The 14,816-nt window shown below is 39.2% G+C and overlaps 2 protein-coding genes across 27 annotated transcripts in view; one reads left to right on the plus strand and one right to left on the minus strand.

Annotated features, from left to right (window-relative positions):
• The window catches only part of LOC132395543 (V-type proton ATPase 116 kDa subunit a 1-like), a 102,757-nt gene that overhangs the window by 79,934 nt on the left and 8,007 nt on the right, over nt 1-14,816 (minus strand). Inside the window, exons 4-6 of the mRNA XM_059972317.1 lie at nt 13,220-13,348; nt 5,187-5,296; nt 518-644 (exon numbers count right to left, since the gene is read on the minus strand). Of these exons, the coding sequence (XP_059828300.1) occupies nt 518-644; nt 5,187-5,296; nt 13,220-13,348 (366 nt within the window). The remainder of the gene's footprint in view (nt 1-517; nt 645-5,186; nt 5,297-13,219; nt 13,349-14,816) is intronic.
• LOC132395540 (uncharacterized) overlaps nt 1-14,816 on the plus strand; it is a 135,418-nt gene that overhangs the window by 33,415 nt on the left and 87,187 nt on the right. For 8 of the 26 annotated variants that reach the window (XR_009512657.1, XR_009512660.1, XR_009512656.1 and 5 more), the window contains exons 2-5: nt 3,538-3,704; nt 5,192-10,505; nt 10,671-10,808; nt 11,594-11,875. Coding sequence is in view for 3 of the 26 variants with exons in the window: in XM_059972313.1 (XP_059828296.1) it covers nt 3,538-3,704; nt 10,415-10,505; nt 10,671-10,790 (378 nt within the window). In the remaining 23 variants the exon portion in view is untranslated. Of the gene's footprint in view, nt 1-3,537; nt 3,705-5,191; nt 10,506-10,670; nt 10,809-11,593; nt 13,127-14,816 lie in introns of those variants that run through there. The other 18 variants (XR_009512647.1, XR_009512649.1, XR_009512648.1 and 15 more) reach the window with 13 other exon arrangements.

Below are 14,816 nucleotides of genomic sequence, written 5' to 3' on the forward strand. Positions count from 1 at the left end.
TTCTCTTCTGCTTGCACATGATCCATATAGCCTCCATTCCCTGCATTTTTATGTGTTCATCTAAAAGCCTCTTGAATGCCACGAGCTCATTTGTTTCCACCACTATCCCAGCAGCCTGTTCCAGGCACTCGGCATTCTGTAAAAAACTTTGTCCTTCTCAAATTCATGTCCTCTACTACATGACATTTCTACCTGTGAAAAAGATTCAAAGTGTCCATCCTATTTAATTACTCCGGATATTTTATTACAATACTTCGTAATTTTATAAAATCCATCAGGTCTCCCCTCTGCCTCCAATGGTCTAGAGAAACAGCTCCAGTTTGTTGAATCCTCTCACTTTAGTTCATAACCTGTAATCCAGGCAGCATCCTGATAAACCCCTTCTGAACCCTTTACAAACCCTCTACATCCTTCCTGTATTGGAGTGACTCAAGTTGAGCACAATGCCACCAGAATATCACAAGTTTGGGAAATCACCCAAATTAGCCAATATTGTGAGTATAAATGTTTTTCTTACAGCCATTGGGTCCTCCGGTGGGACATTGATTTGTACATGACGTAAGACAATATTGCCATGACACACCCGCCATAGTAACCTCTCAAAAGCAGGAAATCGTTCGCGCTTGATCACCCCAGTGACAAAACTGCATAAAGAGAAAAAGAAATCTATGAGAGCAGATTATCTTTAATTTCTCTGGTAGCTTGGTACATAATTTGACTGTATGAGGTTGTCCTGAGATATGCAAACAGGAAATCATTTCCACCTGCTGATAAGGATATTGATTTCAGCCAGGCCAAATGTTGCACTGCTGCAACTGGGTCAATGTCCTTGGGCTGCAAAGTATTGAAAAATCAGACACATCAATAACATTGGATGATTTCTGCTGGAAGCTGAGTTTAATGCAATTGATGACTTTGATAACTTACATTTGTGTAGTCTGGGAGTATGAACTTCCTAGTCTCAGACTTGAAAAATATAAGGTAAAATGAAATGCTGTTTGTTCATAAGGTTGTTCTAATATTAATAAGCTTTAAAAATAGACATTTTAGGTGGTAACAGACAACTGTTAACCAGTGTCAATTTGAAGTCTCCCAAGATACTTCCTAGTTGAGTCCAATGCAATAGGAGGCCAATGGTATGCATCTTACAAACCAGAACTCAATAATATGTGCATTCTATCTCAGAAAGTTCAGAGTGAGTGGACAAGAGGCAATTTGATATAGAAACTTAGGCTAGAAGAAATAAAAATATCAGCATGCTCTTTGGATCTTTCCAAACATCATGATTAAATAACCATGGTACAAGCAATTGATGTAAATTACTTAATGGCAATTTTAAACAGAGGTAAGAGCACAAACACCCCTACCTTCAGCAAATGTTCCTTACTCATTCTTCAAGTACCTTGAAGTAAAACAATGTTACAGCAATTCTTTTTAATTATTGTTATAAAAAGCATTCAATGTGATGGAATTATTATGGATTGTCTTGTCAGCTCCTGATTTGCTTAACATCAAGAAATGAATTGGTGGCTTTTGTGTCCTTTAAGGTAAACCATGTAAAGAAGGCAAATGAAAAAGAAACTGCCCATCTAATCTTTGTTAATCAAAGTAGATCTCAAAACCATAGGATGTAAGTAATAGATCAGCACCATCTAGGAAGTAACTCGTAATATAAGACCACAGATGGTAAGACTTAGGAGCACATTTAAACCACTCAGGTTATTGAGTCTGCTCCGCTGTTCCATCATAGCTGATTTATTATCCCTCTCAACCCCTTCTCTTGCCTTCTCCCCATAAACTTTGACACCTGACAAACTAAAAACCTATCAACCTCTGCTTTAAGTATACTCAGCGACTTGACTCTACAGCTGTTCATGGCAAATAATTCCACAGATTCTGACTAAAGAAATTGTTTTTCAATTCTGTTCTAAATGGGCATCCTTCTAATCTGAGACTGTGCCCTCTGGTCCTAGAACCACCCCCCCCCCCCACCCCAATATAGGATACATCGTCTCCACATTCACTCTATCTAGGCCTTTCAATACTCGATAGGTTTCAATGGGATCCCACCCATCATTCTTCTAAACTCCAGTATGTAAAGGGCCCGGAGCCATCAAATGCACCTCATACATTAATCCTTCCATTCCCGGAATCATTCTTGTGAACCTCCGCTGGACCTTTTCCCATGGCAGCATATCTTTTCATAGATCAGGGGCCCAACATTCCTCACAATATTCCAAGTGCAGTTTGACCAATGCCTTGTAAACCCTCAGTGTCACATCTTTGCTCTTATATTCTAGTCCTGTCAAACTGAATGCAACCTTTGCATTTGCCTTCCTTACCACTGACTCAACCTGCATGTTCACCTTTAGGGAACCCGGCATAAGGACTCCCAAATCCCTTTGCACCTCTGATTTTTGAATTTTCTCCCTGTTCAGAAAGTATTTTATGCCTTTATTTCTTCTATGATAAAAAACTTACTTTGAACTTTGAACATCCCGACGCTATATTCCACCTGCCACTTCTTTGCCTGTTCTCCCAAATCTGTCCAAGCCCTTCTGCAAACTCCCTGCTTCCTCAGCACTATCTGCCCCTCCATGTGTCTGTGTATCATCTGCAAACTTGACAACAAAAGCATCAATTCCATCATCCAAATTGTTGAGATACGATGTGAAATGGAGACCCTATACTGACCCCTGCAGAACACTATTTGCCACTGGCAGCCAAGCAGAAAAGGCTCCCTTTATTCCCACTCGTTGTCTCCTGCCAGTAAGCCAATCTTCTATGCATGCTGGTATCATTCTTGAAACATCATGAACACTTATCTTGTTAAGCAGCCTCACGTATGTTGCTGTGTTAAAGGCTTGCTGAATATCCAAGTAAACAACATCTCCTTTGTCTACCTGCCTGTTATTTTTTCAAAAAATTTCAACAGATTTGTCAGGCAAGATTCCTCCTTAAGAAAACCATGCTGATAATGGCCTATTTTCTCATGTGCCCCTAAGTACCCTGAAACCTCATTCCTAATAATGGACTCCAACATCTCAACCCCTGAAGGCAATCAGGATGACAGGCTTGAGTTGAGCCCCAACACAGGGGCTGTGTACAAGTAGGGCCAGAGTCACCTCTACTTTCCTGAGGACATTGAGGTCCTTTAGAGTATGTAGGCCTCTCCTTCACATTTTCTGCCAGTCTGTCATTGCCAGTACACTCTCCTATGCAGTGGTTTGCTGGGGTAATGGCATCAACACGGGTAATGCCAAGAGGCTCAATAACCTGAGTAGAAAGGCTGGCTCTGTCATAGGAGTCAAACTGGGCACACTGGAGACTGAGGTAGAACAAAGGAACCTACAGAAAATCCTGGCAACTCTGGACAATGTTTCTCACCCTCTGAACAGAGGAGCACTTTTAGTATAGACTAAGACAACTTCAGTTGCTGGAACTTAGGTGATGAAGGTGCCTAACGGCAACTCCTTGGCATGCATCTTCAGAGACAGCTCTATTTCTATCTTTAATATCTCTACTTTTTCCTTTCAGGGTTCTTTTGAAGACCCTGACCTGGAGTTACATGCTGACTTCAGTTCTTTGCAGGAACGAGACCCGCTCTCGGGGGGGTCTCACGACTGGCTGTCATTCGATATACTAAGGAGGCGTCCGAGAAGACTAGCACGCCTTCAGGGTTTTGGGATTTCGTGGCTCTGGAGGTGGGTGGACTCGAGTTTGGTGCCTCTGCAGGAATTCGGTGTGCTGTGGGAGATGGAAGATGGAAAGCAGCAAGCAGGCTGCTGGCTGTGTGTCCAGAGACCCGAGTTCTTTGGGCACAGAGCTCGGAAAAAGAGACACAATGGAGTTTTAACATCATAAATCAGCAAGTTATTTGTTATGTCTCCCCTTTTGCTGTGAAATGGAGGCACCTCTTTTTCCCTTACTGGGGAGAGAGAGCCTGTGGTGTGTCAAGTTACCGGGTGAACGAGTAGTCTTCGGGGTGCTGCAAGTCGGTGTCTTTATTGATGCTTTGCTGCACACTTGAGTGCTCGGTGGAGGGTGCCGATGCTTTTTTTTGCTGGTGGGGGGGGGGGATCGTTGCTCTGCTGCTGCTTACGTGTGAGAGGGGGGAGCTGGGGGGCACTTAGGGTTCTAACATTTAACTGTCATTCATTCTTTGGGGCACTGCTCTGTTTCCGTGGATGTTTGCGAAGAAAAGGAATTTCAGGATGTATATTGTATACATTTCTCTGACATTAAATGAAACCTTTGAAACATTTTGAAACTGTGCTGCTCCAAAGAGCTCTATATGAGGTAATTCTTACCCTCAGTTAATCTATAGCCGGGAAGGTGATGATCCCCTCCTGTTAGACTGTTTGAGGTAACCTATTTTTTTTTATTCTTTCTTACTTTTCTTCTAATATTTGTATACCTGAGCATTTCAATCAACTTTGGCCAGCTCCTCTCTCATGACTTTTGTAATTCCCTTTACTCCACTGTAATACTGATACATCTGACTTTATCTTCTCCCTCTCAAACTGTAATTAAATTCTAATCACCGTCTCCCAAGAGCTCCTTTACCTTAAGCTCCCTAATCAAATCTGGTTCATTAGACAACACCCAATCCAGAATTGCCTTTCTTCTAGTGGGCTCAACCATATGCTGCTCTAAAAAGCTGTCTTGTACGTCCTGGAGAGAGGCAGTGTAACTGATGTTTGTTTATTCAGCAGAGGCAAACTGACTTAGTTAATAGGGTATACCTGTTGCTGACATCCTTCCAGTATTATCAAAAACGAGTCAATCCAGCCAGTACACAGGCATAACTATTATATTTTTGTAATTAAAGATTTCAGAAATATAAAGAAATACAAACCCAAGGACTACAGGTTATGTATTGCAGACTATCTTCTACACATTTTCAGCACTTCTAGAGGAAACCACACTGCATAATTTAACTTGTAACAAACATAGCTAGCTGAATTCTAAATGAAAATAAAACTAAAATGTAGAAAGTCAAATTATCTGGAAAAGGATGGAAGAGTCTGTCAGAGCAACAACCCGTAGGGAAGGAGAGAACTGTAAACTGCATATTTCATGTGCTGTGTGTTTCATCCCTTTGAGCTGTTTCTGCCAATTGTATTTTTGAATATTTTGTGCTAGTAAAGCCTGTTGTAGACTGCCATTTAAAGGACCGTATTTACCCCAGTTTCAGACGACCTCCTCCGCTAGTACTGCTATGTCTCCTTGAAAACCCTGTTACGTAGACGGACTCTTCAGAGGGCAGCTCGGAGCCTGACAGCTGGGATTCCGCCTGGAGAAGACAAAGCCCAATGCACTTTAATGGCTGCAAAGTGCTTTTATTCTTCGACTACTGCAGACTAAAAGCTTGTTTTCCATGAAGTGAAGATTGTTTATCAATTATGTAAATATAGGGCACCCATGCAGAAGACCCATTTGCAGGACTATTGTAAAATAATCTAATTTATTCCTCCAAATGAGAATAGAACAAATTGATTAAAAAAAACAATTTTTATTACTGAAAACTCACAGATGACCAGCTTGTTTGAGGTGTTGAATGAGCTCAGTGCTGATGCCAGTACTGACCCTGTCAAGAGATTGTCAGCTCAGCTGGAAATCATGTAAATTAAGTATTGGTAATGGATATCCAGAAAATTTGGGCAGTATATTTGATGCCTTCCCCCCTCTGCTCCTTCCCTTCTCTCTGCCCACCCCACCCCAATCTCCTCCCCCACATCTCCAAGGTGTTGATCCCAGAAACTGTGGCTTGCTTTGGGGATATTTTCCTTGCAAGTTTCATTACTAATGGGGACAAAATATTTCAATTTTGGGAGCTTTAATATGGAGATAAGATAGATTTTGAAGCAGCACCCTGATCCAGATGTGTAGGGGCAAGGCAGTTCTACAGCTGCTACAATGTTGTTCCCTCCTAATAAATTGCAAGTGTTCATAAATACTGTAACTTGCATCATCTCCAACAGTTTTAAACGTGTCATGCTATAATGCACTGGACGACATAATCTGTCCTCTTAAAAAGTAGTATCACATTTGTTAGTAAACCAAAACTAAACATTTAATCCTGCCGGAGAGTCTCAGCCTGAAACGTCGGCTGTGCTTTTTTCCACAGATGCTGCTTGGCCTGCTGAGTTCCTCCATCATTTTGTGTGTGATTTATTCATAAGCTGAGCAATATGTGGCGATGAAACGATAAAAGACAGCAAATCAAATCTGACCACAAATGTTTAAGTATTCTGATCAGAACCTGTTTCTTATGTAATCCTGTTTAATCTTTAATATATTTGAGTTGAAAGTCCTTTGTAGACTTTTGAGAAATCATACATAAATAATGTAATTCTAATGCTGATTGAGTATGATTTCATATGCAAACTAAACTGAAGTATTTGGGCAGATGTTTGAATTTTGCACTTCACAGTGAATGTATAACCATTAATCACATGGCATTTTGAAGATCATTATTTAACTCTATTATTTGATGAACAATGGGAATAGTGCCTCTTGACTCCAATTTGTACATCTCATAAACCTTCACACAACTTGTGATAACTGGAAATTTATTATCTTCTTGTCAGCTTCCATTTTAACACTATTTCCTTCATTACTATACAGAGGAATGTGTAAAATTCCATTGGTAAGGAGGTACCGAAACCTAAAGTCCCACTCCACCAGATTCAAGGACATTTTCTCTTCAATCATTTGGTTCTTGAACCAACCTGTGCAGCTTTAATCACTACCCCAACTGTATGGCTGTTTAGATCATTTTGTACTACAATAGCTTTGCTTTTCATTGTAATTGTGTTCTTTCTTGCGAAAGTTGTGCATAATTTATGTTTTTATTTCTTTTGAATGTTGTATATTTGATGCTATGTGCCTGTGCTGCTGCTACAAGTATTTTTTCCATTGTACCTGTGCATTCCTGTACTTGTACATATGACAATTAGTTGAATTTTAACTTTGAATTATTCCTTTCTCATGCAGGATAGAAGAGAATGAGGAAACACATTTCCCAGCAAGTATGATGAATGATACAGTGCTTTGTAAAAATATTCATCCCCCAACCCTTTGTTCACATAAATGGGTATTAGCCAGCGATTTTGATCACTTTAACGGAGAATATTTATTTGTGAATTATATGCTCTTTTATCATAGTAGAGTCCCCAAATAAACAGAAAAAAATTTTAAAGCATGAATAACTAAAGATTTAAAAACTGAAATGTCAGCAATTCAAAAGTATTCATCCCCCTTTGCTCAGTACTTAGTTAAACCACTTCTCACAGCTATTAGAGTCTTCTTGGATACAGGTAGGTCTCTATTTACTTTGACCACCATGATAGAGCAATATTTGCCCATTCCTCCCTGCAAAACTGCTCAAACTGTACGTGTTAGTTGGAGAGTGGTGGTGGTGATGCACCATCAATAACTCTCCGAGATGTGAGGCGAGATATAGGCTTTTATTGGCTGGAAGAAAGAACAAGCAGCAATTGACCACCACACTGCATCCTGGAGACTGAGGCCAGGGCTGTGTCTCCAATCGCCTTTATACCGGAGTCTGTGGGAGGAGCCACAGGAGCAGTCAGCGGGGGGTGGGCATGTCCAGACAGGTATATGTAGTTCACCACAGGTGGACAGCAATCTTGTAGTCTTGCCAGTGATGTTCAATCAGGTTGAGGTCAGGCTACTGACCGGAAGACTCAAAGGCATCAATTTTCTTCATTTTAAGTCATTCCATGGTTGTTCTGTTAGTGTGCTTTGGATTTTTGCCCATCTGAAAGATGAATTTCTTCCCCATTTTAAGCTTTCTGGCAAGTTTTTATCCAGGATCTCTCTGTATTTAGCAGTCGTCATCTTCCCATCAATCTTGACCAGATTTCCAGTCCCTGCTGCTAAAAAGCATCCCCATAGCATGATACTACCACCACCATACTTTACAGCAGGAATGGTTTTACCTAGCTGATGCATAGTATAAGATTTACACCACATGTACCGCTTAATCTTAAGGCTAAAATGTTCTACTTTAGTCTCATCTAACCACAAGACCTTTTTCCACATCTTTATAGTATTTTCTAAGTGATGGCTTGCAAAGTCTTTATGGGCAAGGGTATATATTTGTTTTTTAGCCAGGGTTTCTTCCTTGCCATTCTTCCATAAATACATTTTTTATTCAAGGCCTTAGAGATTGTGGAGCCATGAACTTCCTCTCTAATTGCACCCATTGACTATTGCTGCTCAATCAGAGTGACTGTTGACATCACAGTAACCTCTCCTATGTGTGCCATATTTCTCCGGTGATGAAGTTCAAAGGGGCGGCTTGACTTAGGCAGTGTGGCTGTGGTTTCATATCTTTTCCACTTTTCCATGATGGACTGCACTGAGCAAGTTATGTTCAGTGCCTTTGATATGGCCTTGTACTGTTCCCCAGATTTGAACTTCTCCGTTATCATTTCCCTGACTAGACTTGAATGCTGTTTTTTGTTTCATTTTGGTTTGGTCTGTTGAACATCTACCATACTGTTGGACCTTACAGAGAGAGGGGTATTTATTCGGGTGATCCTCTGACTTCCTATGCTATATCAACAACAAAGTACACTGCAGATGCTGTGGTCAAATCAAGATGTACAAAAAAGCTGGATAAACTCAGCAGGTCGGGCAGCATCCATTGAAAGAAGCAACAGATGTGTCCTGACAAAGAGTCTCAACCCAAAACGTTGGCTGCTTCTTTCAACAGATGCTGCCCAACCTGCTGAGTTCATCCAGCATTTTTGTACGTCACTATATCAACAAATTGGGTAGTTGCAAAGGTGACATATAGTATCTCGCCGGAGGAAAGTTAGAGTAGTAATTATAAAGGGGAAGGAAACTTTTCCAGCCTCACAATTTTGGTTTTTAATTTTAAGTAATTTGTTGATAGGTTTTTGAATTTTGGAATTTTTCATTTGATTTGACATAATATAAAATGTATTGTAGATTAGCTCAAAATATCCTACTTCAATATGTTTTAAATTTTGAAAATGAGACAGTAAAATGTGAAAATAATTGTGGAGGCCGAATACTTTTTCAAGGCACTGTACATTATGCTTCCTACAGTCTTGTTTACTATGCAGTAATTTTAAATGTACTAGCTTTCAGAGGATTGATACTTTTTATTGTCAATGTTGTATGTGAAGAAGGTGGATAAGGGAGCTGTCAGATTTTGATGAAAGGTTGTTGGGCTGAAATGGTAGCTATAGAGTTCTTACCTATTATTTCCAGCATTTTCTGTTCTATATTCTCTATAAAACCTATATTCTCTAGGTTTTGCTGAAATGCAATTGATTTGCTGATACAACACTAAATTTCTCATTTCTGTAATGTAATTTGGCTGAAGGTACAAGAAATAGTTTGGTAATTTATGGTTTTTCTTAGGGTTTTCAAGGCTATCAGAACCATATTGTAACACCCATTTTAATTACATTAAACATAGAATATAAAAACAGAATTACAGTTTTTTTTCTTGCAAGACAGATATTGTGATGGTACCTCCTGTCCTTCAGTTTCCAGCCTCACACTTCCCGTCATGGGGCACAGGGTAGGGATTTGGTGGATCGGTGCAACATAAAAGCACCTTGTGAGTGGTAAAAACCATGATGGACATTTGGTGAACATCCAGTAATAGGGCATTACTGTACTTTCCTGAGGTTAAATCATCTGAATAAAGCCATAGCTTCATATAGTGATGCCCTGGACTGGTGAAACTCCGATTTCTAGTTGCTGCTTCCAGTAATCCATGGTGAATGATTGTCTAGCAAACAAGAGACTTATCATTTTGTAATGTATGTTTGAACAGCAAACAAGCTGGCTCTGCTGCTATCTCTTGTAACAGCTTGGAAGGTGCCATTTGTAAAGTACGAGACTGTAATACCTTCGACTGCTCTAAACAATACTTTGCCATCTGTCAGTTACATTTCTTGTTGCAGGAATGACATAACCAGTCTGGCAAAGCAAAGTTTCTCTCACACAATGCTCTCTGAAATGGCAGCTATTGTATGTTGCTCATGAGGATGTAATTAAAATCACTTTAAATATTGTTCAGAATGGACATTATTTGACTGTGGTATTAGAAAACAATTACATTTTAAACTTAAGTTAGGATCTAAGGTGCTTTTGGCAGGATCAAGGTCCATTAGAAAATGGATATAGGTAGATATCTGGCAGTAAGTGAACATGACTGGTATGTTATTTTATTTCTCAATCTCCTTGTAATAAAGCTCAGAGGTAAATAGGAAACAAAGGTAGCTCTACTAAACTTTACTGATCAGTTAAAAAGTCTTTGCTTAAATCAGTAGCTCTGTTTTTCTTTCTACAGATGCTGGCAGACCTGCTGAGTGTTTACAACATTCTCAATTTTTGTTTGTAGTTCCGTTGTTATTTCTTCTTCCAATCTGCTATTCATATCACAAACAAATTCGCATATGATGCCTGACAAGCTGTTGATCATTGGAGAGACAGTAAGTAAATAAACTGATCTGCTTTCGGAATAGAATCATAGACATAATCATTTGGAATTCAGAGTAATGAGAGGGTGACAATATTTATTCCGAATAGAGTTCACACTATCATCAAATAGTCTGAAGTATGTGCTCATTTGTGAACTATTCCCTGTTCTTTCACAGGAACTACTGAAAATTCTCCTGTGCTCATTAACCATTGGCTCAGAGTTGGATATGATTACTCCAAAACTGCTTCGTTCTCTGCACTGTCTCATCACTCAAACCAGACACAGCCTGGTCTGAAATCCCAGACCTGATGTGGTAGGTCATTGGGCAGTGTGAGGTTTTGAAGATGGTGGGAGGAAAGACTGAGACATTGTACAGTAGGGGGACGTAAAGGTTATAAAGCCTGATGGTGCCCAAAAGAATGATGTGGACATTAGATGATACCTAATGATGACAGCAGCAAGAATGGCAGATGGATTTAAAGAATAGATGTAACTTTTCCTTAAGCTTCCAATATTTAGTCCCCTAAGTCAGAATTTAATAATTAGAAGTCAAAATTTGCTTATAATGAAGTTTGGATTATATGATTGAATAGGAATCATTAGAGCCAATTTTAATACTTTCTATAATTTTGTTTCTCACTGAGTAACTGCGAGGTTGAGGGAATAAGACTCTCAAAGAAGAACAGTCAGGCATTCTTTTGGTACAGGAGCCAAGATTCCATTTTCTCCTCTACTTGAATATATTTAAAACTTTCAAAATATGTACCTCATGAACACACCCAATATACAGGCATTAGTTTCTAGTTTATATTTTTAGTTTAAATTTCAAAGTGGTATCTTGGAATAAGTGAAGAATTATTGGCATGCAAATTCTTATAGCCACTGTAATTCTTTCAGTTGACCAAGGGAAGACAATAATCATATAGAAGGCAAAATAAAGATAATGAAACATTTTGTCAATAGGAAACCCAACACAGTTGGAAAAATCACTCCTGTCTCTTTAACAGGTCATTATTAAACTACTGTTTTACCATAGGTAAATGTGATGATGTAGAAGGATTTTTCATTGCTGTTTCAGTAACGATTTTGTTTTACTAGGCAGAGTTGTTATTCCTGAGCTGAAGCCCAGAACCTGGAGGACCGGTGGACCACTCTTAGTATGTTCTCTACCCTCTGACCTGTTTGGCATGGGTGACCCTAACAAGAGCCAAGGCATAAAACTGTGATTTCAGCCAACATAACTCTCTGGGTCATTGAAGCACGCAAGCCTCCAAATGTAATGAGGTTTTGATCCACTTGGATGCCCTGGACACTGCTAGAGATGGAGGACCTTCATTGGTGCCCTAAATGCCAGCGGTGTACAATTGATATGTACTACAGGTGCGGTATGTTAAAAGATCCAGAAGCATGGAAACTAAATGCAATGGCCTGTTTTTAATTCTACAGCATCCCATTTCTGGGTTCTGCTCCTTGACTATGCAGATCAGAGATAAAGTCCCTGCTGAAGTACATGCAACTAGTTCACTGTTCATACAGTTGCAGTATTAGCATCAAATCTGGTTCTCGAAAACCTTTCCAACAAAATACACACACATCCCTATATTTTTTGCCTACTTTGCATTCCCATCTTCATTGTGTACAGAAGTACAGGGCAGCTCTCCTGGCCTCACCTTATGCTGTCCCAATATTTTATGAGTAGTACTTCTAAAGCCCGAAGCAAGGTTTTGACCCAAAATAACACACACAAAATGCTGGTGGAACACAGCAGGCCAGGCAGCATCTATATGAAGAAGCACTGTCGACGTTTCGGGCCGAGACCCTTCGTCAGGACATTTTGACCCAAAATGTTGAGTTTCTTCAGCAAATTGTTTGTTGCTTCAAATTCCTGCATATGCAGATCTACTTTTAATATTCCACCTTTCTGTAAGGACCTATGTCTACTACAGTTAATTTCTGAGAATTGTCTCTGTCATTGAATCTGACTGTTTTATCAGGGCTACTTCTATGCCAAATGCAGGCAAGGTTCTGCTTTGTTCTTGAACTTCCAGTAAGCAAGAGTCTCCACCAAACAGACAGTGACCTGGAGGTTGTTATTCATCCAGGAGTGTCTCGGAGTTTATCTCTAAGCAGCCTAGAAAAAAATTGTCCAGTGGCCTTAATTATTTTGTTTTCTTTTCACAGTTTTGGTTATCAGTTATATAATACTTTGGGCAAGAGTAAAGTAACTGCCTGACTAACAGCCAAGAGTCTTCCAATCCTAACAGTATGGAAGAGTAGTGTAATGATGAATAAAAAGTTCCTGACCTGAAACACTAACTCTGTTTCTCTCTCTACATATGCTGCCTTTCCTGCTAAGTATTTCCAGCATTTTCTGTTTTTATTTCAGATTTACAACATCTGCATTTTTAATTTGTTTTTCATTTACTATCTTGATGTAGGTTTATGCATTTGTTTGAATATGTGTGTTGGGACTAGTGTGGAAGATGAAGGATAATGTCACAGTTGGCAAAAATGTTTTCCTAAACAAAATAATCTTTAAATCCCAGATCTACCTATTAAGCAGTTATAAGAATGAAATACAAAATAAATACTAAATTGGACATATTAGTAGAGCTATCCCAAGTAGAGAACACTTTAATATTTCTCTTGATGGTACTTGTTACTTGATGATGCTGCAATAACATCATCTGCAATAAATTCTCTCTGTGGTAATAACTGACATACCTCTTCAAAGAAGTCTTCAGTTATCTGAAGAAGAAATTTTAGCTCTGTCAGCTCCAGGCAATTATTTTTCAAAGCTTCTTGGTTTGTGTTGATCTCTTTCAACTCCTTTTCTAGCCTTTCAAAAGCAGTCTAAATGAGAAACCATGAGGATGTTACCCCTTTAATTACTTATTGCTCTGCTAAAAACCCGTATAGGGAGCAGATAAGCACAATTAAAATTAATTTATGGAGAAAACAATGGATTGAAATGTTAATAGGTAAAATATCATTTTGTAAAAAGGATTAAAATATCCTTTGAAATTATAAGCAAAATATAAATTGTTTTGCACTTTGCCTTTTTGTTGCTTTAAATTGCAGACAGATTGCTATGAATCTATAAGTATGTAAATATTCTTTAAAGTTAGCAATTATGGAGATAAGATTGAGTAATTTTTCTCAGTTAGTACTTAGAACATTTGTTACGTTTCAATGGAAATAGTTTCCAGGATTAATTTTAACTGTAATTATTCTGAACCATTGTGACAAGGTTTGGTTATGTGGAACATAGGACCATATACTTCATTAAGGTCTGTGGCACTCATTGCTCAGATTGTGAGGACAACCATTTGGGGAAGAAAATATTGGCAAAAACAATTTCTAGAAATCAGAGGAGATCTACATAGTCCTTCGAGAATAGCATTATAAAGTCCAGTACAAGCTCAAGGTGCACACAAACAATGGGCAAAATTGCAGTCCCCCCCAGTCCTTACAGCCACTTTCCCCCTTCAATAAAATTGTGGTTGATCTTACTGCACTCTGATGAAAAAAATTATGTCCAACTGATTCTGCTATTGTGATTGTGTTAAATTGTGAAATTAGTAGCCATTTATTATTTCAGAAATGCTGTTTTGTGTTTATCCTAGAAGCCCAGATAGTTTCAGATTTCTGTATCATTAGGTTCTCTTCCTGGGAATATCTGACCTGTACAAAAAGGGGTGGGTTGCCCTGAAATTAAGGGGGAACCAATATTCTTGTTGGTAGGTTTACTAGAGCTGTTTGGGATGGTTTAAACTAATTTGGCAGGGGGAAAGGGACCAGAATGATATGGCTGAGGTTGGGTAGTTGGTATACAAACAGATGCAGTGTCAGGAAGGACGGGCAAATAATAGTACAAAATTGCAGTCAGTGGGATGAATTGAAGTGTAACATGGGGCAAAATCAAAAAAGCTGATGAAAACAAGACTGTAGGCGTTATATTTGAATGCACACAGTCTAGGGAATAAGGTAGATGATCTTTTTAGCGCAGTTAGTAATTGGCAGGTATGATGTTCTTGGCATAGTTGTGTCTTGGCTGAAAGAAGATCATAGCTGAGAGCTTGACATTCTGGGATACACCTTGTATTGAAAGGACAGGTAGGTAGGCAGGGGGGTCAGGTGGGGTGGTTTGATAGGTAAAAAATGAAATTAAATCCTTAGAAAGAGGTGATAGGATCAGAAGATGTAGAATCCTTGAGGTAAAAAGACCCCAACATGCTGGAGGAGCTCAGTAGGTCAGGCGGCATATATGGAAAAGAGTACAGTTGACATTTCGGGCAAAAACACGTCAGCAGGACTGGAG

This window comes from Hypanus sabinus, chromosome 6 (assembly GCF_030144855.1).
Source record: "Hypanus sabinus isolate sHypSab1 chromosome 6, sHypSab1.hap1, whole genome shotgun sequence".
NCBI lineage: Eukaryota > Metazoa > Chordata > Chondrichthyes > Myliobatiformes > Dasyatidae > Hypanus > Hypanus sabinus.